Source organism: Pinus tabuliformis, chromosome 7 (assembly GCF_031772625.1).
Source record: "Pinus tabuliformis cultivar Carrire ecotype Pingquan chromosome 7, CPIR1, whole genome shotgun sequence".
Classification (NCBI taxonomy): domain Eukaryota; kingdom Viridiplantae; phylum Streptophyta; class Pinopsida; order Pinales; family Pinaceae; genus Pinus; species Pinus tabuliformis.
This window is the reverse complement of record NC_142293.1, coordinates 808,941,103-808,964,993: the sequence shown is the minus strand read 5'-3', so window position 1 is coordinate 808,964,993 and position 23,891 is coordinate 808,941,103. Positions and strand designations below refer to the sequence as shown.

At 40.6% G+C, this 23,891-nt stretch overlaps 1 protein-coding gene across 1 annotated transcript in view; it reads left to right on the top strand.

The window, feature by feature from the left end:
* LOC149250022 (vacuolar protein sorting-associated protein 22 homolog 1-like) overlaps positions 1-23,891 on the top strand; it is a 117,086-nt gene that overhangs the window by 78,954 nt on the left and 14,241 nt on the right. Inside the window, exon 5 of the mRNA XM_089458897.1 lies at positions 23,636-23,790. Coding sequence (XP_089315023.1) covers positions 23,636-23,790 — 155 coding nt within the window. The remainder of the gene's footprint in view (positions 1-23,635; positions 23,791-23,891) is intronic.

Below are 23,891 nucleotides of genomic sequence, written 5' to 3'. Positions count from 1 at the left end.
ACATAATGGGACAAAGTTTTTCCTTGAAAATTTCTTCCATTTGGTATAGAGTAAGGTAAAGTGTGTGACCTTGCAGTTATGAAGGTGGCTTTGTCCCCTTGAAGGAACAATGACACACATGATTTGTAAGGATTAGGGGAAGGGTATCGTTAATCACAGACTTTGTCTCCTCAATCCCTCTTCCTTGCAAGTCACCCAAATCTTTACCCTTTGGTAAGAACTTGAAGGCAAAATTTCTCACTTTAGAATAGACATATAGATTAAAATTAACCAAGATAATTGCATCTCACCTTAGCTAGTTTGCATATCATTCTAATTCACTTACTTTAGAGCACTTTTCAAATTTACTTGCAAATTTATTTATCTCATGTACTAGTCATAATGGATGGCCTCACTGTCTGGTAATGTTATTATCTCTTGTTGTTGAGCACTTACTTTAGCGAGTGCAACATCTACTCATATTTTGCAAGTAATACTTTGATCCATTGAATCTCATTTGCAAGTAATACTTTGATCCATTGAATCTCATTTGCAAGCTATTTTCTCTCAAGTAGCATATTGCAAGCAGTGTAGATTTTCATCTTGCCATCTTTACTTGACTTGCCAAATTGCTATTACATGTGCTTGATGTTTATGTTTATGATCATGGAATGATAGTATCTTTACTTGAACATTTCTTTACAAGTACAATTTGTATCTTGCAAGTGATATTTCATATTTCCTCTGACATTGTTCTATATGTTGCAGGACTACTTGTCATTTTACTTCGAATATCTTTTTGAGCAAATATTTGATTATTTCATTTTGAGCAATTATTTACAAGGCATTGGTTGACATTCTTATCTCTTGAATGTTGCATTGATTATCATTGAATAGACTTCTTTATATTGCTCATTACTCACAAGCTTGTTCATATTTTAAAGTAGTCCCACTAACCTTAGTCTTCTAGAAACTCACATCTCACTCACTAACTTTCATTAGAGACCACCCCCTTTAGCTTTAAGTTTTAATTAGGAGAGAGCTTTAATGAAGAGAGTTGGGAATAGGTGACAACCCCTTTTCTTAGTTTTCCACCAAGTCACACCTTGCGGGGTTGAGGATTTTTCTCACATTAACCATATGTGCAAGTGAGGCAGAAACATGAGCGACTAGCAAAGGGTTTGGGAGCATTTTGGAGGCGATTCAAGCAACAAGTAAGTGCTTTTTGCTTCTATTTTTTTTGCATTTTTTCTACAGCAGTTTGCATGTCCATTTTTTTACAAGTTTGTGGCATTTTTCTAATTTTTTTACAACATTCGTTGCTCAATCAAGGGCAACAGGGAAGGGGCAAAGGAAGGGAAAGAATGTACCCATTGGTGATGCCCCTCTTGTTCCAATTTCATCAGGGTTTGCAAGTGTTCTCTCTATTGGAAGTGGGGTTGCAACAACAACTTCAAATGTTGAGGGCAAAATAAATTTAGAAAGACAAAAGACTCAAGAAAGAAAATATCCCTTGTGGCAGTATGTCATAAAAGATCAAGGGCCAGACAAAAAGTTGAAGGGAGGAGGCAATGTTGCTTGGAAATGCAACTATTGCAACAATCATTTCAAGAGCGCTTATTACTGTGTGAAAGCTCATTTGTTGGCCTTACCAAGCTGTGGAATTGGAGCATGTGCACATGTGGTTTTAGCTAAGAGGAAACAAATGGAAAAAGAGGCCAATGTTGGTGTGGCAAGGGTGGTTGCATCATCTAAAAAAACATGATTGCTAGTCCCCTTCCATTCTTGAGGAAAAGAAGCAACAAATTTCTATTCGAGAGTTTTGGTGGGGTGTGGGTCAAGCAACAAAAAGAAAGGCAGTGGCACTTGGTCCAATGGACAAGATTTTTGAGAAAGATAGATGGGAAGAGCTTGATATCACCATTGCATTCTTTTCAATTTGAACTTCATATCCTTTAATGTTGCATGTTCACCTTTATTTCTTGAGATGTGCCGAGCTCTAACTCAAGGGGATCCATCAAGGTATGTGCCTCCTGGATCAAAGAAGCTTAGAACCACATTGTTGACTAAGACAAATAAAGAGGTGGACAAATTGTTTGAGTCTATTAAATCAACATGGCCAACATTTGAGGTTAGTATTGTTTTTGATGGATGGACAAATCCATCACGCCACCCACTCATCAACTTCATGCTGTCTTCCTTGAATGGACCAATTTTCTTGAAATCAGTGGATGCACTTGGACAATACAAGGATGCACAATATATTGGTGAGTTCATTAAATTTATTGAAGATGTAGGTGTTGATTCTTGTGTGCAAATCATTACAGACAATGCACTTGTTTGCAAGGTTGTTGGCATGATTGTGGAAGCTAAATATCCATAAGTATTTTGGACACCTTGCATTCTCCATTCCTTGAATTTAGCACTTAAAACTATTGCTTCCAATGTGCCTTGGATTGGAAATATTATTGAGGATGGACGACATATCCACAACTTCGTACAAAATCATACAAATTCCCTCACAATCTACAAGGAGTACACCCTTCTATCATTGTTGAAGATTGCAGATACATGGTTTGCCTCTTCATTCATCATGTTGAAGAGCTTGAGGGAGGCCAAGACCGCTCTTTGGGCCATGGTTATTTCAGAGTTTTGGTCTTTTTGGTCAAGGACAGTGTTAGATGATGCTTGGTGGGAGAGGGTAGATCTCACTATTAAGATCATGGATCCTGTCATTGCTTTGCTATGATTTGCAAATACAGACCAACCCATCCAAGGAGAGGTTTATGAGGGATGGAATTCCATGATTTGTTGAAGTTTCTAATTTTCCTTAGTTAGAAACCCTTCATGCACTTTTTCTGATTTTATTCCTACCTACTTGTTATTTTTTCTCTTTAGCAAGTTATTTACAAAGTAAATACTGAAAATAGACACCAGTGCATGCTCAACATATTACAGATCAACAACTAAAAGAAACAAGAACAAACACACCACATGACACCATTATTTTTGGACCATTGTCCCCTGGAAAAACCCAATGCGGGAAAATCGATGCAGCTATCTGAGAGTTTTCTTATTAAGCAATATCAGAGTACAATCTGGGTGCCGAAATTGGCCTACCTAACAAAGAATGTCCTTAACAGCTATACTTCACAGTTTGAGAGAAATCTCCTAGTTGAAACCCCGGAAAATCCTTCTGGCAGCAACTCAGCACAAAACTGCTCTGCAACCCCAACGTCTGCCAAATCTGGACTGCATCAGCCTCTCCTAGCCCAGCACTGGCCCTGCGTCAGCCCCAGGAGGCCCTTCGTTAGCTCTGGGAGCCTCTGCGTCAGCTACACTGGCCCCTTTGGTGCTCTGTGCAGCACTTGGCTGCCTCTGCGTGGCCCTGCGTGAGCCCTTGCTGGCTCTGCGTCACTCTCCATGGCTGCTGCGCTGCTCTCCCGACACACTCTCTGCTTTCTCCATTTCTCTGTACTCAATGCCCCTTAGCTGCTCTCCCGATCACTGATTCTACCTCTCTTAGCAAACCCCACTCTAGAGAATAGAATGACTCATCACTCTGGTATGCTCTCCAAGTGACCCTCAAGCCTCCTCTTATACTTTTCCTGTTGACATCTCAACAGCTGAGATTAAGTCCCTAATCAACGGCTAAGATTAGACCTGGCTTGATCCATGTCTTTTGGACCATTCTAACACAGATTCATATCAATACACATTAATATTTTATTTTCCCTGAGTTTAGACTTAGGGACTCCATTAAAAATATTAATTATTTTAATATCTCCTGATCTGTTTAGAATCTTCCCAAACCCTTTCTGGGTATTGGAGATCTTATGTGCCCCAACCTTTCCACCAAATTTCGTTGTTGGAGCACATCTGATGCTACCCCAAAGCAACACTCCCTCTTAGCGAGGATTGTACTCTAGCAATACTCCTCACTGAGTATTACTCTGATCATCCAACATCGGTACCTGTGCTGATGCTAGGCCTTCCTGCCCAACATCCTCTGCACTGCTGCTCCCTGTACTACTGCCCATGGTTCTGCCACTGCCGCTGCTGCATATGTACGACAGCTCCCTCTGCATCCGTGCTGCTGCTGGTCCTTTCTCCCAGCTCTGCATCTGCACTGCAACTCCCTCTGCATCTATGCTGCTGCTAGTCCTTTCTCCCAACACTGTATCTGCACTGCACCTCCTCTCATCAAGTTGCATTGTGCTACCCACTGCTACACTGCAACTCAGCTACTGAGAAGTAACTGATCTCCCAATCTGACCTCCCTGTTGGGCTAGAAACACTCCTGATGCTGAAGCTCTCTCTACTGCTAACAAGTGCTCCCTCTATTGATCTCTGCGCTGTTGCAACAACTTCCTGCATCTCGCACCGTTACAACCCTCTCTGTGCTGTCTTGCACTGTTGCAACATTCTCCGTGCCTCTCGTATTGTTGCAGTCTGCTAGCTTCGCGCTGCCTGGGGAGTCCTGCATTGTAGCTCTCTCTGCCATTCCATCTGCATCCGTCTCTACCCACTCAGCTAGTCTTGCTACTCCTCGTCGGGGCTTCCCTAGCAAGGTCTAATCCAAGAGGCTGGGTACCTCAAGGATACTGCCCCTCATCACCTGTAGTCCACCTGACTACAGCTTGATGTCTCCCCACTTCTGCTCAAGTGGCATGTGTGCACTCATGGCACAGTCATCGTCTGTCAAAACTTCCTTCTCTGCCCGTGCTGGTGCTACCTTAGTCTCGGAAGGTTCTCCCTTACTCTTCTTCCTTGGGCACTGGGTTGCATAATGACCCATCTCCCCACAGTGGAAGCACTTGATGTTGGAGAGATCTTTCTTCTTTCGCTTCTCTTGCTTTCCCTCAGATGCTAGGGCCACATCCTCCTCCTCCTGCTTGACCTTGATCCGTTTGCCGTTGCTACTTGTCTTCGATTGCCGTCTGATCTCTTCCTGGCGAAGAGTTGCCCACATCTCGTCCCAGGATACTTTGGACAAACACTTCCCAATCTTCTGAGACAGGATTCAGGGTTGTCTTGACCATAAGCTCCTGAACTAGTGTCGCTCCTATAACAGTCAACTGGTCTCGAATCTCATTAAGTCCTCTGAGGAAGGTGTCAATTGATCGACCCTTTTTCATCTGATACAACCTCATCTAGTTCTCGAGCAACGTTTTTCTCTGCACAGAAGCATGCTGGTACAGGTTCTTGAGAGCCTCCCACATTTCCACTACTGTTTCCTTCTCGGCTATATGTGGTACCACATGATCCTTGACCCTGTCAAGGATAATGCACTTGGCCCTCACCATGGCCTCTTCGTACTTGTTGTTATCATTGGGGTCGATTAGGATAGCTATAACCTTCAAGGCGAAGTTCTTGACATGATTCCTGTCAAGCACTGATAATATTCTAGCCTTCTAGATTGCGAATTTCGATGCTCCGTCCAGTCTATCCTGGTTTCTTACCCCGTGTAGTGCCATGACGCTCCTCTACTTCCCTCCTGGAAGTTCTCTGTTCGACTCCTCTGAGTCTCTACTTCTCGTTTGGAAGTTCTCCTCTGGACTCCCTCTGAGTCCTGATTTCCCTCCTGGAAATCCTCTTGCAGCTTGTCGAGATGCCCACTACTCTGATCGTCTTGTGCAACTGCACTATTGATCTAGGTTCCTCGGCTAGAAACCCTCGGTAACAACTCATTTGGCACTGCTCTATCAGGTATTGTTCTGACTACAATACCTCACCAGCTCCACTCTGCAATATTTCTGCAGCCTTCTAGACTCTAGCAACTGCCTCTCTGTGAATTGCGTCAACCCCTCTCTGCCTCACGCTGGCTCTGCGTCAACCCTCTGGCCCTCTGCGTCAGCAATGCTAGCCTTTTTGAGGCTCTGCGCAGCTCCCGACTTCTTTTGCGTGGCTCTGGCTAGCTCTGCGTCACACATCTTGGCTTTTGTGCTGCTAGAAACAACTTCTGTCACCTCGGGACAATTGTAATCTGCTGCTATTGCTCCGCTTGACTGATGTCTTTTAGTCCCCTTGTGATTTGCAATCATGCTCTGATAGCATGTTGAAGTTTCTAATTTTCCCTAGTTAGAAACCCTTCATGCACTTTTTCTGATTTATTCCTACCTACTTGTTATTTTTTTCTTTAACAAGTTATTTACAAAGTAAATACTGAAAATAAACACCATTGCATGCTCAACATATTACAGATCAACAACTAAAAGAAACAAGAACAAACACACCACATGACACCATTATTTTTGGACCAATGTCCCCGGAAAAACCCAATGCGGGAAAATCGATGCAACTATCTGAGGGTTTTCTTATTAAGCAATATTAGAGTACAATCTGGGTACTGAAATTGGCCTACCCAGCAGAGAATTTCCTTAGCAGCTGTAGCTCACAGTTTGAGAGAAATCTCCTGGTTGAAACTCCGGCAGCTCCTTAGCACAAAACTGCTCTGCATCGCGAACATTTGCCCAATCTGGATTGCGTTAGCCTCTCCTAGCCCAGCGTTGGCCCTGCGTCAGCCTTCCTTGGCCTGCGTCAACCTCAGGAGGCCCTGTGTCAGCTCTGGGAGTCTTTGCGTCAGCTACGCTGGCCCCTCTGGTGCTCTCCGCAACACTTGGCTGCCTCTGCGTGGCCCTGTGTGAGCCCTTGCTGGCTCTGTGTCACTCTCCTTGGCTGCTGCGTTGCTCTCCTGGCACACTCTCTGCCTTCTTTGTTTCTCTGTACTCAATGCCCCTCAGCTGCTTTCCCGATCACTAATTCTACCTCTCTTAGCAAACCCCGCTCTAGAGAATAGAATGATTGATCACTCTGGTATGCTCTCCAAGTGACCCTCAGGCCTCCTCTTATACTTTTCCTGTTGACATCTCAACGACCGAGATTAAGTTCCTAATCAACGACTAAGATTAGATCTGGCTTGATCCATGTCTTTTGAACCATTCTAACACAGATTCATATTAATACACATTAATATTTTATTTTCCCCAAGTTTAGACTTAGGGACTCCATTAAAAATATTAATTATTTTAATATCTCCTAATCTGTTTAGAATTTGCCCAAACCCTTTATGGGTATTGGATATCTCATGTGCCCCAACCTCTCCACCAAATTTTGTGGCTGGAGCACATTTGATGCTACCCCAAATCAACATGATTGAGTTTGTGAGGACCATTAGCTTACAGAGTGAGTGCCTTGAGTATGAGACATCATCAAAGGCCTTCTTCACCACCATACAGGATATCTTATCAGCAAATGGGATGAGAATTGCACACCTTTGCATTGTTTGGCTCACTCATTAAACCCAAAATACTACAGCCATGAGTGGATGAATGGTGGACCTTCCCACTGATTCCCTCCTCACATGGATGATGAAATTTCACAAGGGAGGAAGGATGCATTGAGGCGGATATTTCAGGATAGAGCATCCCTTGATGAGGTGGAGGATGCCTTTGCAGAGTTTTCCATTAGCAGTGGGCGATTTCGATTTGCAGGCTATGATGTGATTAGAGACAGAGGGGCTAAGAAGCCCTATTCTTGGTGGGCAACTCATGGGGCAACAAGCCCTCCTCTACAAAAGTTAGTCATGAGGCTCCTCTTTCAAGTGACTTCATCCTCTTGTTGCAGAGGAACTGGAGTACATTTGGGAATTTCTATAGTGTCAAGAAGAGCAGGCTTGAGCAGTCCAGGGAAGAGACAATGGTGTATGCGCACACCAACCTTAGTCTTATTTACAAACAGAGAGATGAGTGGTTGAAGGGAAAGCCAAAGATGTGGGATGTCTTTCTTGATGATATGGGTTTGGACAACAATGTTGAGTTGGCATTGGCCAACTTGGATCTTAATGACCCAGTGCTAGAGCCTGTCACTTTTGATGATGGTGATACTCTTGAGGGGTCATCCTCCACACTAGCAGATGCAAAGATTACATTGGATACAGAGGAGGAGGATGCAACAGAGGAGAGCAATGGTGACCATGATAGTGATTTTGATGATTGATGAACCACCTACTACCTTGTAGTTGTTTTGTATTTGCTATTTCTGTTTGCCATTGACATTGCTACTACCTATGTAACTCATTTTGATTTTGATGACTTAATGAGAAAACTGCAATTTCTTGTCTTTCTCCTATTGGATCATTGATGAATCTGTCACAATTGTATTTGTATGCATAATGTTACATTGTACAACTTACAAATTTTAAATTTACAATGTAGAATCTAAACATATGTACTTTTGATATTAGGTTGTTGAGTCTGATACTTTGGACTATTAGGCTATTGGGTCGAAGTTTATGTTATGAGGCCTGAGTGCCTGTGTAGCCATATTAAAATAAATTGTGGGGCCAACGTGCTTGGATTTATATGATTCAAATGGCTAAGTGGTTTGAGATCCATATTGTAATTATTTTTGCTCAATAATAATAATAATAATAAGGTTGGCTATGGGCCCCACTCCATGGAAAGAGTGGGGGGCAAAACTATGGCAAAAAGGCAATAGTTGGATGGATTTATGGTGAAAAGTGCACTCTGGGGCCCATGTAGTTTTGGAAAGTGTTGCATGAAGAAAGCTATGCATATAAGAAGTGTAGCTTTTTATTCAATTATTGACTTATTCATTCCAGGTGATTGTGGAGTGAGGGAGTTCGAAGGGTTGAACTCTGGAACTGGCACTGGTGTAGTTATTCAGCTAATCGAACCAAACGAAATGTATCCTGGTTTTAGAGCTTGGTGCTCTGGTTTACGAACCTTGGTGGTTTTGGGAGCAGGTGGTTCTGAGAGCTTGTGCTCTGGTTATGGCTTGGTGACCTTGAAGTTATGATGGAAAAACTCGGTTCAGAGATAGTCAAAGAGCCTTGGTTTGGACTCTGGCACTGACTGAGGGGTTTTATCTCGGTTCGACTATTTGACACTTGGACATCGGGCAGCGATAGGTCTACTGGAGTCGCAAGCGGAGACTGTCCCGACTAGCCATAAGTTTCCCTGGAAGGTAGGCACTGCCGAGGGTTTTGGGTTGCACTACTTGGGTGTCGGTCAGGGGGGCATGAGCCTATGGCTGCAGACAGAGGCTACTGGGGTTGGTGTCATGGCTTTGGATTTGATGTTATTTGCCAATTGTTACATGGAGTTTCTGCCTCATCTTGGGGGTGATTTGTGGTTGAGCTTATGAACCACACAGTCTCTGTTAGGGAGGAACGTGGAGAGCTTGCAATCAGTCGTTGTTTTTATACAGATAAGTATTCATGCTTACATGCTATATTAATGGTGCTTGTGTGCAATATTGTGCTTGAACCCTAGTTTCGAGGTTGTGCTTCCACTGAAAGATTGATTAATTGAATATTGTATTATGTTGGACGAAATGGCCATAAACCCTGAATTTTGGGTCATGTAATTAACTGTTGTCAATTCTGTTGATTTTGGGTTTTTGATAATTTTGCACTCAAATACAATCATGCATTTTATATGATAAATAATGTTGTTTTGTGTACAAATGTTTGTTATTATTTTGCTGTTCAATAATTGATGATTATCTGTTATTTGAGTTATACTTATGTGCATAAAGAGTGTTAATAAATTATGTGATTAAATAAGGTTCCGTAGGAATGTTGATTAAGTATGGATAGAGTTTGGCTTGAGGTGATGTAGTGTTGCCTGGCTGGAGGCCGGGGACATTACAGTTTGTAAACCCTAGAAGATTTGAAAGGTATGTCTTGAATAAGGATGTTGCATACTATTATCCAAGAAGATGTTGTAAGATCACTACCTCACAACCAATGTATGTACAACCATTGTTCTATAGTCTTGTAGTAATGACATCATCTCAATTTTGAATTTGGATTATGGTTTAAAGTTCGATAAGGCCTTCTAAGGAGGATGGACCAAGTGTGTTCCATACACTTGTGATGGGATAGTCTGGCATCCTGAAGTGTGATATGTTGATTGAAGTTATTGTATAGACTTGTAGCAGGATGTTGTTGCAGAGATCTAAGCCTCTAGAATACTAATGCCATATACGTTGGACTTCTATGATAGTATCTCTTATCACTGAATAAAGGCTCTTGTCAAGTATGTAGAAGATGTCTTGCATTGTACTGATGTGATCATGATTGTACTGGGTGAGTTATGTTGTTGGTACTAGGGTGCCATTGCCTAATTTTGGTTGTTGATAGGAATCTGAGATATGATGAATTTGATTTGATTCAAGAAAGATTTGAGAAAGAAATGCTTTCACACATAGAGCAAAAGAAGTCATAACACTACTACTATGAGCCCTTCTTGGAAATCCCTAAGGGTTTGTGAACAAAACCTTAAAGCTAGACTCAAAATATTGAAAATCGATGATTCCGCTGAAGAAGAAACCCTAGCTCAAGGAAGAAAAGGAAAACCACATGCTGATAATGAGGATGAGGATGATGAATTTGCAGATGGGTGTAGGAAGGCAATGCTCAAGAGGGAGATTCTCTATAATCCTCAAATGATAAGTAATTTATATATCTCTTCCTTGATTATTATTGTTTTGCCATTAGTTAGTCCCTTGTCTTTGTTTCTTTTGTTGGGTTATAATTGTTCTTCCATGGGCCTCCTAATGAGGATTGCAGGTACATTGTGAAGGCCGCCAAGGCTTTGGCATCAGGTGGAAGTATTGGAAGAATGAAGCAAAATTTGTGGCAAGAGGATTCTCCCAGGGTTAGTGATTTGTGGAGGGAGAAATTGTATTGATATCTATAATTGTACCTGATGACTAAAATAGCTCCTAGTTTAGAGGGAGCGGGAAGGGCAACAAGTTTGAAGGATGTCATTGTGTTGAGATCTGTGGAAAGTCAGTGATGACTTCAAAGTGGATTTACAAGATCAAGCATTTGGTAGATGACAACATAGAGAAGTACAAAGCGAGGATTCTCCCAAGAAGAGGGAGAGGACTATGAGGAGACATTTGCTCTAGCTGTCAGGAGGAAATGTAAAAAAAAAACCTTTGGACTTTGAGGTACATGAGAGGGGATCTCATGTTTGCAGACTAGAGAAAGCTTTGTACAAACCTTGGGCTTGGTATGGATATTTGAGAAATCTTGGTTGATCTTGTTTCGTATGAGAGAGTAAGGACAAACTTGTCAGAGGGAGTAGCAGTGGCAGGAAGATTTGCTTCTGTGATAGAGGGAGTAGCAGTGACAAAGGGAGTTGATCTCTAGGATTGAGATGAAGGATCTTGGTTGGATATATTACTTGGGACTAGAAGTGTGGCTGAAGCTGGGTGAGATCTTCCTTGTTAAAAAGGAAGTGTATTATAATTTATTACGACACTTCATAGATTTGGGATGATGGACAACAAGTCCATAACCATTCCCATGGTATCCAATTTGATGAAGCTTAGTGGCAAAGGGAGCAGCTTGGATTGTCTCAACAGAATTTGTTTCAGTGTTAGAGGGAGCACCCAGTCAAGGTGACTAGAAAGCAATTGTGGTGATGGATTCAAGCTGGTCAATTTATGGTTGAACCAAGGCATGTGGCACAACATGTGTTGAGGTACCGACATGGTACAGTTGGATATGGATTGAGATATGTCTCATATAGCTGTTGGGATTCACAAATTCAGATTGGGCTGAGAATGCAGGAGACAGGAAAGGTACATTAGAATGACGATTCAACTTGGGGTCTGCTATGATGGGCAGGAAGTTGGCAATACTACTAAAGTAGCAGTATATTACAGTTTGTTTGGCGAGTCGTGAAGCATTGTTGCTTTAGAAGCTACTTGCTGAATTGTTTGATGAAGTGTGGGAGACGACCATGATGACAAGTCAAAGCACGTGGTACAAAATGAGCAATGAGGCTCCTATTTATTTCTATAATCGAGTTGGTTATTGACATTCTCACAAAGTCTCTGTCCCTGCATGAAGTTGGCATATTTCTGGGACAAACTTGGAGTGATTGAGAATGCTTCCCTTGGTTGAAGGGAGTGTTGATGTTGTAGCATCAAGGGGTGGATAATCTCCCTTAGGTCATGGGTATCGACCGGGAAGCCATCTAATATGGCTGGGGAGATTGCCCTAGTAGCATTAAGGCCTGGATTGCTCCCTTGCTTAGGGGCTATCTAGCCATATTGCCATGGCTTTTGGCTAAAGGGTTGAGCTTATACGTTATAGCATCGGGCAAGTATTTTTACCATTCAATAGCATGTGACAACATGTGGGAATGGTAAATGGGCCCTGGGTTTCACCATGGGTCAGGTGGGTTCTTGACAAGACTCCAAGTGACGACTTGGTAGATTGGTGACCCAAGGACTAGTCTTGTGTCAGGGGGTGCTTGACCTGCCAATGGGTATTTGGCTTGTGTTTGACTTGATCCTTTGCAAATGAGATGTGACTAGTGGGTTATTAGATCCCTTTGCATGATGTTGATGTGAGATGCTTTCTTCATGTAGTGGATGGATTCATCAACATAACTGAGCCAATTCAACCTTTTCTTGCGATATAGAAATTTTTATTTAGCAAGAGAACATTTGGGAAAGTCAATATGAATACCTCCCTAGCTAAGAGGGAGTGTTGAATTTTTGTAGCTATGGTCAGTCTTCATAATTTGTTTTAGCCCTCCAAAGCAAAGTAAAGGATGAATGCAAACATAAAATTCAAGCTGGCTTCAAAAGAGAGAAAATCAATTTTTGAAAATTGAATTAATTGTCTCCATAAGGTCGAGTCAGCTGCAACTATTCAAGTTGGCTTAGCCAAACAAACACACCACTTGGGGCTATATAAAGGCTACTCGTCCTCCTCCTCCTCCTCAAGGTATCAATTCATATTGCAATATCCTCTGTTCTTCGTTTCATTTATACAAAGGAGAGACAAAAGAAGAATTTTGATGTTTGACCATAACTATTCAGTGTTGATCGAGCCTCTGTTTGACCTCTGTTTGACTTCACATGTGTGGAAGGAGGCTAAAGTTCTTCTATGCAATTTTTGGAGTAGCAGACTGAATTTTGTGGAGGAGCAGGATGTTGAAATTTGGCCTATTCTTGAGTAGTTTGACCTCAGTGGACTGAGGCTACTTGTGGGCAGTTTGACTAGGTTTGACCTAGGTTTGGTTACTGGTCAGTTTGACTTTTTTTTTTACTGGAAAATTAAGATTGTATCTTTTGTTGAATTGGATAAATTTTTGTATGAGAAGGTTGTTGGGTTTTACCCTAGAAGCGGGTTTTCACATGGTAAAATTTATGTCTTTTGTGTTTGGCTTTCTCTTCATGATCCTTTTGTCATCATTGTTTTTACTATTGAATATTTTCTATGTATAATTGCTTAATGATGAATGTGACACAAGATAAACTAATAAAGAAATCATTGGAAGTAATTATCAGTCTAGAAAATCATGAAAAATCAACACTACCTCTCACTAGTATTAGTTCCTTGATTTCCTTATCCTTGAGTAGTGGCCTAGAAACTTTGCCATAAGAGATTGATACAATAGAAAAAATAGAGAGCATGTGCCATAATGTTAAAATGCAGGAGATTGGCAAGAATAAATGAAAGTGTGTGAACAAAAGCCTAGCCTGAGCTCTACCCCTATCTTTAGCCGCACCTAGTTCTTGGCTAATGCATGAGCTATCCAAATAAAAGGAACTTTGAATATCCCAGCCCTAATGAGCAATGGAACACATTATCTTCGAAGGGTCAATTATGAAACAATAAAAGCTTGTAAGCCAAGCTATATCTACAAAAGCAAAGGAAAATCATTAAAGAAAAAGGCACACAAGAGGGGTGGTAATAATAGGCTGAGGAAAGAAGTAAATAAAGACCCATGATTGCTCCCCCTTCATATCATAATGCTCAAAGATGTTGGAATTTCATAGCTAGTACATCACTATGGTATCTTCCACGAAGTAAACCCCATACCATGTCATTGGTCACTTGCACCTATTGATTGATAGGACAACCTAGAAATGTTCCTCCCTTCAGGGTTGGAAGCACCTAGTAGGGCCTTATGATAACCCTTTCATACCTAAGCATGGTAACGTGTTTACAATTCATAAGCTAGAAAGACATTTCAAGATGATGCTTTTGTAAGTACTTTGATGCCTTATACGTTAAATATGGCCTACTCTGATACTCCTATGGTTTGTGCAACTATGATGTTGGTCTCTCTTGATTTTGTGAGTTGTACTAGATGCTTGGTCCCAGTTATAGTTTCCATCCCTTGAGGGTCGTATGATGCTTCTCCGACACTTTAAAGGGGAGGTGCAACCCCACTTGATGACTCCACTAGGTACCAAAACCAGGACATTGTCCACTTTTTGAAGAGTGTTGAACTTGGGATGCATTCAACACTATTGATGACACTTTCCCTCTAGGACTTGATATGTTGCACAACTAAGTTAGGATGTTGCTTAGAAAGTTGATGTACCCCAGAGATGACAGGCCTTTCCTAGGCTAGCATTGCACCTTTTTGATGGACATTTCCCTATTTCTGAGATGATTTCATGATGATGATGACTTGAGACCCTTCTGGAGGGGATGGTACATTGCTCTGCATGATGACATCATGCTCTAGTTCCATGATGTCCCTTTCATGTGGCTTGGATTAATGATGGTAACACCTTATTGAGGGAGCCTTTGCTTGATGATTGGGCGCCATTTGATGAGATGTGACCTTTGGAGTGAGGAGCACCTCTTTTAGTCATCCATGGCACATTTTTATGAGACACCTTTTAGAGGATGACGTCACTCTTGGAGGCCTTTTATCTCACATCACATGTTTAAAAGAGGTTTGTTTTTATGATTTATCATTGAGTTAGCTATCTTTGGGGATTGACTTGTGTCCTTTCCAACTTATAATCACATTTTATATTATTTTCATGTTTTTATTCTAATTTTAGGCTAAATCGACTTGTTTGCCCTTATATAGTAGAGGGAAGTCAATTTAGTCTTGGAATATTGTCACATTCACACTTGAGAGAGTGTGTGCTAGCTTGTCTCTTTTCTCTTGGTTGTTATGAGCATTGAATGATCAAATTGTTGTAGGGAGGATATTGTGATTGGATGGTTCTTTTTGTTAGATGATAAAGGTGATTCTATGGTGATTTTGTGCAATTTTCTTGCAAGTATCTTCTTCCATCTTGTGTTTGTTGTAGAATTAGGGTTTTAACGAATTTTTCACCAAAGTATTTTTGATCTTCATTTGGATCTAACATCTTTTTGACAAGATTAAAATCAAGTTTCTATTGAAGAACCTAGATGTAGTTTCGTCACAAATAGTCTCCAAGTTGATTGAAATATGCTAGGATTTGAGGAGTAGATAAACTAAATTGTAGCTTTCTCTCTCTTCTTTGAATCGCTTGCACTAGTCCTCTTCAATAGATTTTACCCTGAGACTCCATTAGCCCTTGATTGAGAAAGACACTAGTCCACTCTTGGGTCAATCCCATAAAAATAAAACCCTAATTTTATTTTATTTTTAAAATGTTTTCTAGGGTAAATTAGGGTTATGTTATGGAAATATATTCATTTTCAGCTTTATTTACCTGAGACCACATAGTCCTAGGGTTAGACTTTGCATGCATTAAATTGGATAAGTATAAATACTGTTTTACATGCATTTCTTAGCCATTAATTAGGGTTGATGTCTAGGATTTTTCTTGTTGTTTTTATGTATTTTTAGCCTTTGAAAATTGTTGTAATTTATTGCCTAGTTTACTCATTAAATATTCCTCATTTTTCACTTATCTTTAATAATTGTTGGGCTAATTTTGTATCTTTGTTATAAATATTTGCATGCTATAATTGAACTGATTAAAACCCTAGTTTATAGCAACATTTGTAATTTATAGATAACATGTGTTTGGGAACCAATTTGATCCTCTCCAGGACTTGCTAAGCCCTCTAGATTTAGCCATAGGGGACCTTTGAACTCATCTTGGAATTACATCTTATCTCAGTTGAAACTCGAACTATTGAACATTTATCCTTGGGTGTAGTTTATAACAGAACCCTCAGGGGTATTTACCCTGGGGTAGTTGGGTTATCTAATCCCTAAGATTTGTTGGGGAAGCCTCCCTTGTGGAGATAGTATTCGACCAAAGAATAGCGGGGGAATAGTTGCGAAGGTGACAGTGGTGAATGATCCCTTTGTTGCTCTTAATCCAAAGTGCTTCGTGAGACTTTGCACTAAGGTGCTAGATTTCACAGTAATAGGGACCAAGCATGGGGGAAACTAAAACAAATAACATGATTAAACAAATCAACAATACGGAGTTGAGGGAGCTAGCTCGTTGGCTTAGAAGCTCTCCTCTTAGCAACCTTGCTAGTGCTCATGACCTTAATTTCTCCCCTAATGTCATCGAATGAGAAAAGATAGCTAAGAGAAATTGGGGGGGGGGAGGTGATATAGATAGGGGTATGTGTGGGAATATTATAAAGGGGGAACGTATCAGAGAACATGCACAAGGGGTCTAAATCCTGGTGGAGAGTGGTATTTCTAGGGAAAAGGGGGCACCAAAAGGTTTTGGGAGAATGGCAAAGGGACTCACAAAGCTTGTGTCTTTGCAAGGAAAGAATGCTTTCCTTTTATGGGGGAGGTGAACTTAGGCTTTTCAAAGGTGGGGAAAGAAGTGGGATTTGTTTGTAAAAGCAGCCTGAGATGCATGTGATGGAGGTTGCATATTTGGTCGAACCAATGATTCATGGGTTAGAATCTTGGTGTTGGCATGTGGGTAGACAACTAGATGGAATGGGGATTGTTAAATTTTCTTATCCTAGCAAACTAGCAATTAGTTCTGAGAAAATCTATGTCTTTTGAATAAAATCAACAACTAGGGTAATAACCAAATAAATTAGCAGAAAGCAAATAGTATTAACCTCAATCACAAAAAAAGTGACACAACAATTTTTTCCCAATCAGAGTTCTCCATTAAGTTCTGAACTTACTTGGGCTCCCTTCTTGGGAAAATAGACCAACTGAGGAATGCATACAAGATTGGATCTAATCCAGTTGATCAAACCTTCCTTGGTTGATCTGGATCTCCTGTTGCCCCTTCCTCGGACCCAACACACTCACTAAGAAGCCTCTCTCAATCTTGTGCTGCTATATGGTGTCTTCACCTTCTCTTTAACCTTGCTTTTTTAACTTTACATTGAGCTAAATCCCTAACCCTAATTTTGAAAGTGATTGACGACTGAGATTCGATCTCACGTCACTTGAGGTCAAGGGCCGAGATTAAAATATATTCACTAAAATAATTTACTTTACTTTTTCTAAGTTTACTTTAGCTCAATACATCAACATAATACTTATGTGTTTTTCTTAAGTCTAACTTAGGCTAAGTTACAAAAACACCTTGCTCACACTAGAGAAAATGTGTAGGGAGACTTTGGGTGACTTCTGCATGCTTAGACAAGCTGAAGTGCTTGCCTGAGATACAAACATTAACACTCCCTCTTAGCGAGGGAGGTACTTTTGCCACCTAAAACTGACTTTGATCTTGTATTTGCTGCCTTGGCTGCTCCCTCTGAACTGGAAGCCTTCCCTGCCATTTGGTCTGGAAACATTCTCAAAATCTTGCTAACCTTGGCTTGGTTCCTAGAAGCCTCTTGCTTATGAACATCCTGTAAGGTCATCTCATACTAAGAGACCTTCTTGATAGATTTGTAGGAATTTGTCAATTACTCCTCCCCTCCTGAATTTGGCTAACTCCCTTTGAGCCGCTCAACCTTCATATATGCTCTAACTCCTATGACATGTCCCTCATCAGAGCTAGATATATTGGGTCTGAGCAGTACTTTCTCATCCTGGAAAGAAACACAAAACCCTTTCTTCTCCATCATGGAGACTATGAGAAAAGTCCACCTAGGTTTCAGCACCCACAACATGTCCTTTGCTTCCATCCCACCTCTTGACTCAAGTTGGAATATCATTGTTCCAACCCTTTTAAATGCTTGTTTGGTATCACCACCAAACTCCACATACAGGTCTAAGTCTAAGTCCCACTCGGTTAGGGTATCAAACTGTTCACTTGTTTCTGTTATATTCTTTGTGGCTCAACTATGAAGTAGCCACACACCCACTTGTAACGTGCTTTAGGTAAAGTAGGAAACAAGTACGAATTTCGTCTCAAACTTCCTGGAAAACTCCTCCTGAGCTTCTGTCGGTGCAACTACAGCTGGCTGTGTGCCCTTTCCTCTTTTCTTCCTCTTCAGACACTGTGAAGCATAGTTTCCCATCTTATGACAGGCAAAACACTCGACCCTAGTCAAGTCCTTCTTCTTCTTCGACTATGAGGTTGACTCCTCACTTCTGCTCGAACTTCCTTTTCCCTTTGTTCCCTTTTCCTTGTCATTTTTTTTCTTTTTGATTTTTCCCTTTGAATGTAACCTGATTTCCTCTTGTACACAATCATCCCTTAGGCTATCAAATGTGGGTAGTTTATCTCAAGTACAAACTCCTCTGATAAACGAATCCCATGTCTTTGAGAGCCTGTTCAATGCCACATTTACTAGTTCCGAGTCTTCTACCTCTTCTTCCACTGCTGCAAGCTGATCAGGATTCTACACAATTTTCATTATATAACTCTTCACAGAGTCAAATTTGGTCATTTGTGTAGTCTAGAGCATATCTTTCAATATCATCTTCTTGCTTATTACCCGGTTATGGTATAATCCTACCAAGGCTTCGAACATCCCCATAGTTGCCTTCTTCTCAATCACGTGAGGGATCAAATGATCCTTCATGGCATCCAAGAGTACCCTTTGTGCCTATATCTCCTCCTTTGCTAGGGTGGCCTTCTCCTAAGGATGTGACGACTCTGGAATGTCGGTCTCAACAATCTCCCAAAGATCGATTTTCTTAAGAACTAGGGTGACCCTAGCCTTCTAATGTAGGAAGTTTGATGGTCTTCCTAACCTGTCTTTGTATCGAAGACCAATTGCAACAATTTTGCCAAATCTTGCTGAAAAATTTCCATTTTTTTTTAATTGATGTTGGTTATTGTGAACCTGTATGCCCCCTATATGGTTTGGATGTTATGTGTGGCATCACCCATGGCACACTATGTGGCTACAAGTTCAGTGTCCTTTGTCCTTTAGCAATTGTCTTTGCCTCGATGATTGACTCGATTTGTAGCCCGCATAGTATTGAAAACCCTGCACATTACCACTATAGCAGCGATTGTTTTTTGTTACTTGTATAGGCATGTCTACCTGCACCTCGGGCGACTCCGCTCACTCTCACTCGCAGTGATCCTTCGTAGCTGGCCTAATCTTTGTCAGCATGTTGCTTCCTTAATGCCATGCTATGTTTCACCCCCTATTTCTTGCGTCTACTTTGTTGGTGTTGGATCAACAAACGACTATGTCTCTGCCAATGTTGTCATGGTTTGGTATGTTCAGTTCTTGTTCGAGGGCTGAGTCTGACTGCCCAATGATTGTCGGATACCCACAAATCTCCTTTTTTCCCTCTTTTCAACACCAGTTGCAGTTGCAGGCTAGGCTATTGATAATTGAGCCCTGTCGCCCACTAACTTTTGTCATGTGCCTAAAAATATTTTGGTCCCTTCTTCGAAAAGAAAAAATAATTGCTTCAGAGGCAATTGCGCTGTACGATCGATTTCTTTAGCCTCCTTAAAAAATTTCCGCTCGTACGATCACGAACCTGGCTTCAACAATCCAGTATGAATCTGACACTTGTGATTTTGAGATCAGTCTTCTTCAGAGTTTATGCTATGATACTATGTTAAATTTTCTTACCCTAGCAAACCAACAAGTAATTCTGAGCAAAAGCACTTGCTAGGGTATTAACCAAATAAAGTGATAAGCAAATAGAAGCACTTGCTATGGTATTAATCAAATAAATTTAGTGTAAAGCAAATAGTACCAATCTCAATCACGAAAAAGTGACACAATAGATTCTAACCAATTAGAGTTTTACATTAAGTTCTGAACTTACTTGGGCTCCCTTCTTGGGAAAATGGCCCAACTGAGGAATTACATACAACACCGAATTTGATCCAGCTAATCACACCCTCCTTGGCTGTTAACTTTAGGTATGTTCTATGCTTAAAGCAATTTATTTCAATTTTCACAGTTAGCTCCATATCTTTTCCATATTAGCAATCACATTAGCATTAAAGTAAATTGCAGATAGAACATAAACATAAATCGCAGAAGACAAGCAAAGACACTATGTCTCTGCCAATGTTGTCATGGTTTGGTATGTTCGGTTCTTGTTCGAGGGCTGAGTCTGACTGCCCAATGATTGTCGGATACCCACAAATCTCCTTTTTTCCCTCTTTTCGACACCAGTTGTAGTTGCAGGTTAGGCTATTGATAGTTGAGCCCTGTCGCCCACTAACTTTTGTCACGTGCCTAAAAATATTTCGGTCCCTTCTTCGAAAAGAAAAAATAATTGCTTCAGAGGCAATTGCGCTATACGGTCGATTTCTTTAGCCTCCTTAAAAAATTTCCGCTCCTACGATCACAATCGAACCTGGCTCCAACAATCCAGTATGAATCTGACACTTGTGATTTTGAGATCAGTCTTCTTCAGAGTTTATGCTATGATACTATGTTAAATTTTCTTACCCTAGCAAACCAACAAGTATTTCTGAGCAAAAGCACTTGCTAGGGTATTAACCAAATAAAGTGACAAGCAAATAGAAGCACTTGCTATGGTATTAATCAAATAAATTTAGTGTAAAGCAAATAGTACCAATCTCAATCACGAAAAAGTGACACAATAGATTCTACCCAATCAGAGTTCTTCATTAAGTTCTGAACTTACTTGGGCTCCCTTCTTGGGAAAATGGCCCAACTGAGGAATTACATACAACACCGAATTTGATCCAGCTGATCACATCCTCCTTGGCTGTTAACTTTAGGTATGTTCTATGCTTAGAGCAATTTATTTCAATTTTCACAGTTAGCTCCATATCTTTTCCAGATTAGCAATCACATTAGCATTAAAGTAAACTGCAGATAGAACATAAACATAAATCGCAGAAGACAAGCCAAGACAAGAGGACACAAGATGTGGCGCTAGCCAGGGACAAACCCCAATGTGGGGAAACCCTTGATCAATTCTTCTTATATGATCTTCAATAATTCAGCAGAGAGAGAGAGAGAGAGAGATAGTATGTTTACAACAAAAGTCAACACTTTGACTTATCTAGATAAGAGCATAGATCATCTCTAAGAAGATGATACATGAGATCAGTTGAAGACATGTTGCTTCAACTAATTCTCCAAGGTGACTCCTTCACCTATCGTTGTGCTGCATTTCGTCATCATGCTGCACCTCACCGTGCTGCACCCATCATCACTATGCTGCATCTCATCACACTTCATTAATCATGACTGTACCCATCACTGTACTGCATTATGTGCCATTACTGCACCATGTTGCCATCCTGACCTATGTGTTGGCTGCACCTTGCTTGCTTGTTGTCCCTAGCATGCTTGTTGTCCTTAGCATGCTTGTTGTTGCATGCTAGTTGTCCCTTGCATGCTAGCTGTAACATTGCATGCTTGGTGTATTTGCTGCTAAGTACCATACAACTATCCCAATGTTAGTTAGCTGTCCCTTGCATGTTGTTCTCCTTCAGAGACAGATGCTTTGACTGTTTTGGCAGTTCCTGACAGTTCTGGCTGTTCCTGGAAGTTCCAGTTGTTCCCGACAGTCTCGGGAGTTTTGGCTTTTCCGGCAGTTCCTACTTTTCCGGCTTTTTCGACTTTTTTGGCTTTTCTGGCGGTTTCAGCATTTTCGGCATTTTCGGCTTTTCCGGCAGTTCCGTCTTTTCCGGTAGTTCCAACATTTTCGGCAGTTCCGGCTTTTTCGGCAGTTCCGACAGTTTTGGCTTTTCCGGCAGTTCAAGCTTTTTAGACAGTTTCGGCTTTTCTAGCAGTTTCGGCTTTTTAGGCAGTTCCAGATTTTCTGGCTTTTTTGGCTTTTATGGCAGTTCGGGCTTTCTACCCTCTGGGTCAGGGCAACGTTATTCCTTAGGATCTCTCCTCCTACTAAAACCCAAAGACAAGTAGAGAGAGGAAGAGATCCCAAGTGTGTTGAAATGACTTGAAGGCCACCTCTATTTATACTAAAACGTTGAGCACATGTGGGGTTTATTTGGTTGCTGGCTGACCTTGATGAATTGTCTTATAATGCAAATAAATTCATAACTCCATGAATACTTATCGGAATCGGATATCTTTAGATCAATCCTACACCTCTTGATGAGAGGGATCCAAGAAAAATATCAGCTGCCATAAATAAGATGACCCACATGGAGTTTGGCCCTAGGTGCCAAAAATAACATTGGCTGATTTGGATCTCCTTTGTGCCCCTTCCTCAAACCCAACACACTTGCTGAGAAATCTCTCCCAATCTTGTGCTCTCGTATATTGTCTTTTCCTTCCTCCTAGCCTTGCTTTGATAGCTTTAAGTTGAGCTAACCCTAACCCTAATCTCCAATGTGATTGACAACCGAGATAAGATCTTGCCTCACTTGAAATCAAGGGTTGAGATTAAAACATATTCACTAAAGTAATTTACTTTACATTTCCTAATTTTACTTCAGCTCAATAAGCCAACATGATACTTATGTGCTTTTCTTAAGCCTAACTTTGGCTACGTTACAAAAGCACCTTGCTCACTTAGGCCAATGCAGAAGTACCTAACCAAGCTACAAACATCAAAAGGGATAAGAGTCAATAGCAACATCCCAAATAGCCATAAAAACGTCATAGTTGGCTGATGCTATCTCATGTGACAAGAAATGGCAAAGAGGAGGAATCAATTGCTAGAAGCGGGTGGTGTACAAGTTGTCATACTTGCTATTAGTAGAAATGTTCTCATGTCATCAACATAGAATGTGTCCATAGCTCCTTTGCATAGGAATTTGTTTTACAACCTTTCAAGTTTTATTATGATTATAATGAAAATCGTAGCAATACTTGTCAAATTTTTTCGAAGGGAAAAAAATATTTGTGAGATATCTTTAACATCAAGATCTCCTTTTAAGTAGTGAAATTAGTGTTTGAATGAATTAGTTGATATGCACATTTTCCAAAATAGGGGTCCAGATTGTTGATATTTGTTTGGCCACACGATCTCACAGTAGAAGGTGGTGTATGTGCTGGTATACTTTCTATCAATAGAAATGTTCTCATGTCATCAACATAGAATGTGCCCATAGCTTCTTTGTATAGGAATTGGTTTTACATTCCTTCAAGTTTTATTATGATTGTAATGAAAATGTTAGCAATATTTGTCAGATTCCTTCCAAGGAAAAAAATATTTGCAAAATATCTTTAATATCAAGATCTCCATTTAAGTCATGAAATTAGTGTTTGAATGAATGAGGTGATATGCATATTGGCCAAAAGAGGGGTACAGATTGTTGATATTTCCACACGATCTCACAATGGAGGGTGGTGTATGAGTTGACATACTTACTATCAACATAAATGTTCTCTTGTCATCAACATAGAATATGCCCATAGCTCCTTTGTATAGGAATTGGTTTTATATTCCTTCAAGTTTTATTATGATTGCAATGAAAATGTTAGCAATATTTGTCAGATATCTTCCAAGGAAAAAATTATTTGTGACATATCTTTAACATCAAGATCTCCACTCAAGTGGAGAAATTATTGTTTGAATGAATGAGTTGATATGTACTTTTTCCAAAACAGGGGTCCAGATTGTTGATATTTGTTTGGCCACAAGATCTCACAATGGAGGGCTGATTGAGCTAGAGGAGCTGCGATCTCTTCTCTCTAAGAGGCGAAGATCATCTCGTGAAGCTATATCAGAAGATGATTGTTTGCGTGCCATTAGTAAACTTAAGGTATGGGAATGCTTTTGCTTTCTTTATTTTTTTGGAAAATTTCATTATCTAAAAATATCCAAGATTGCATGTTTTTGTTTCGATCTAGTAAAATGTTACCT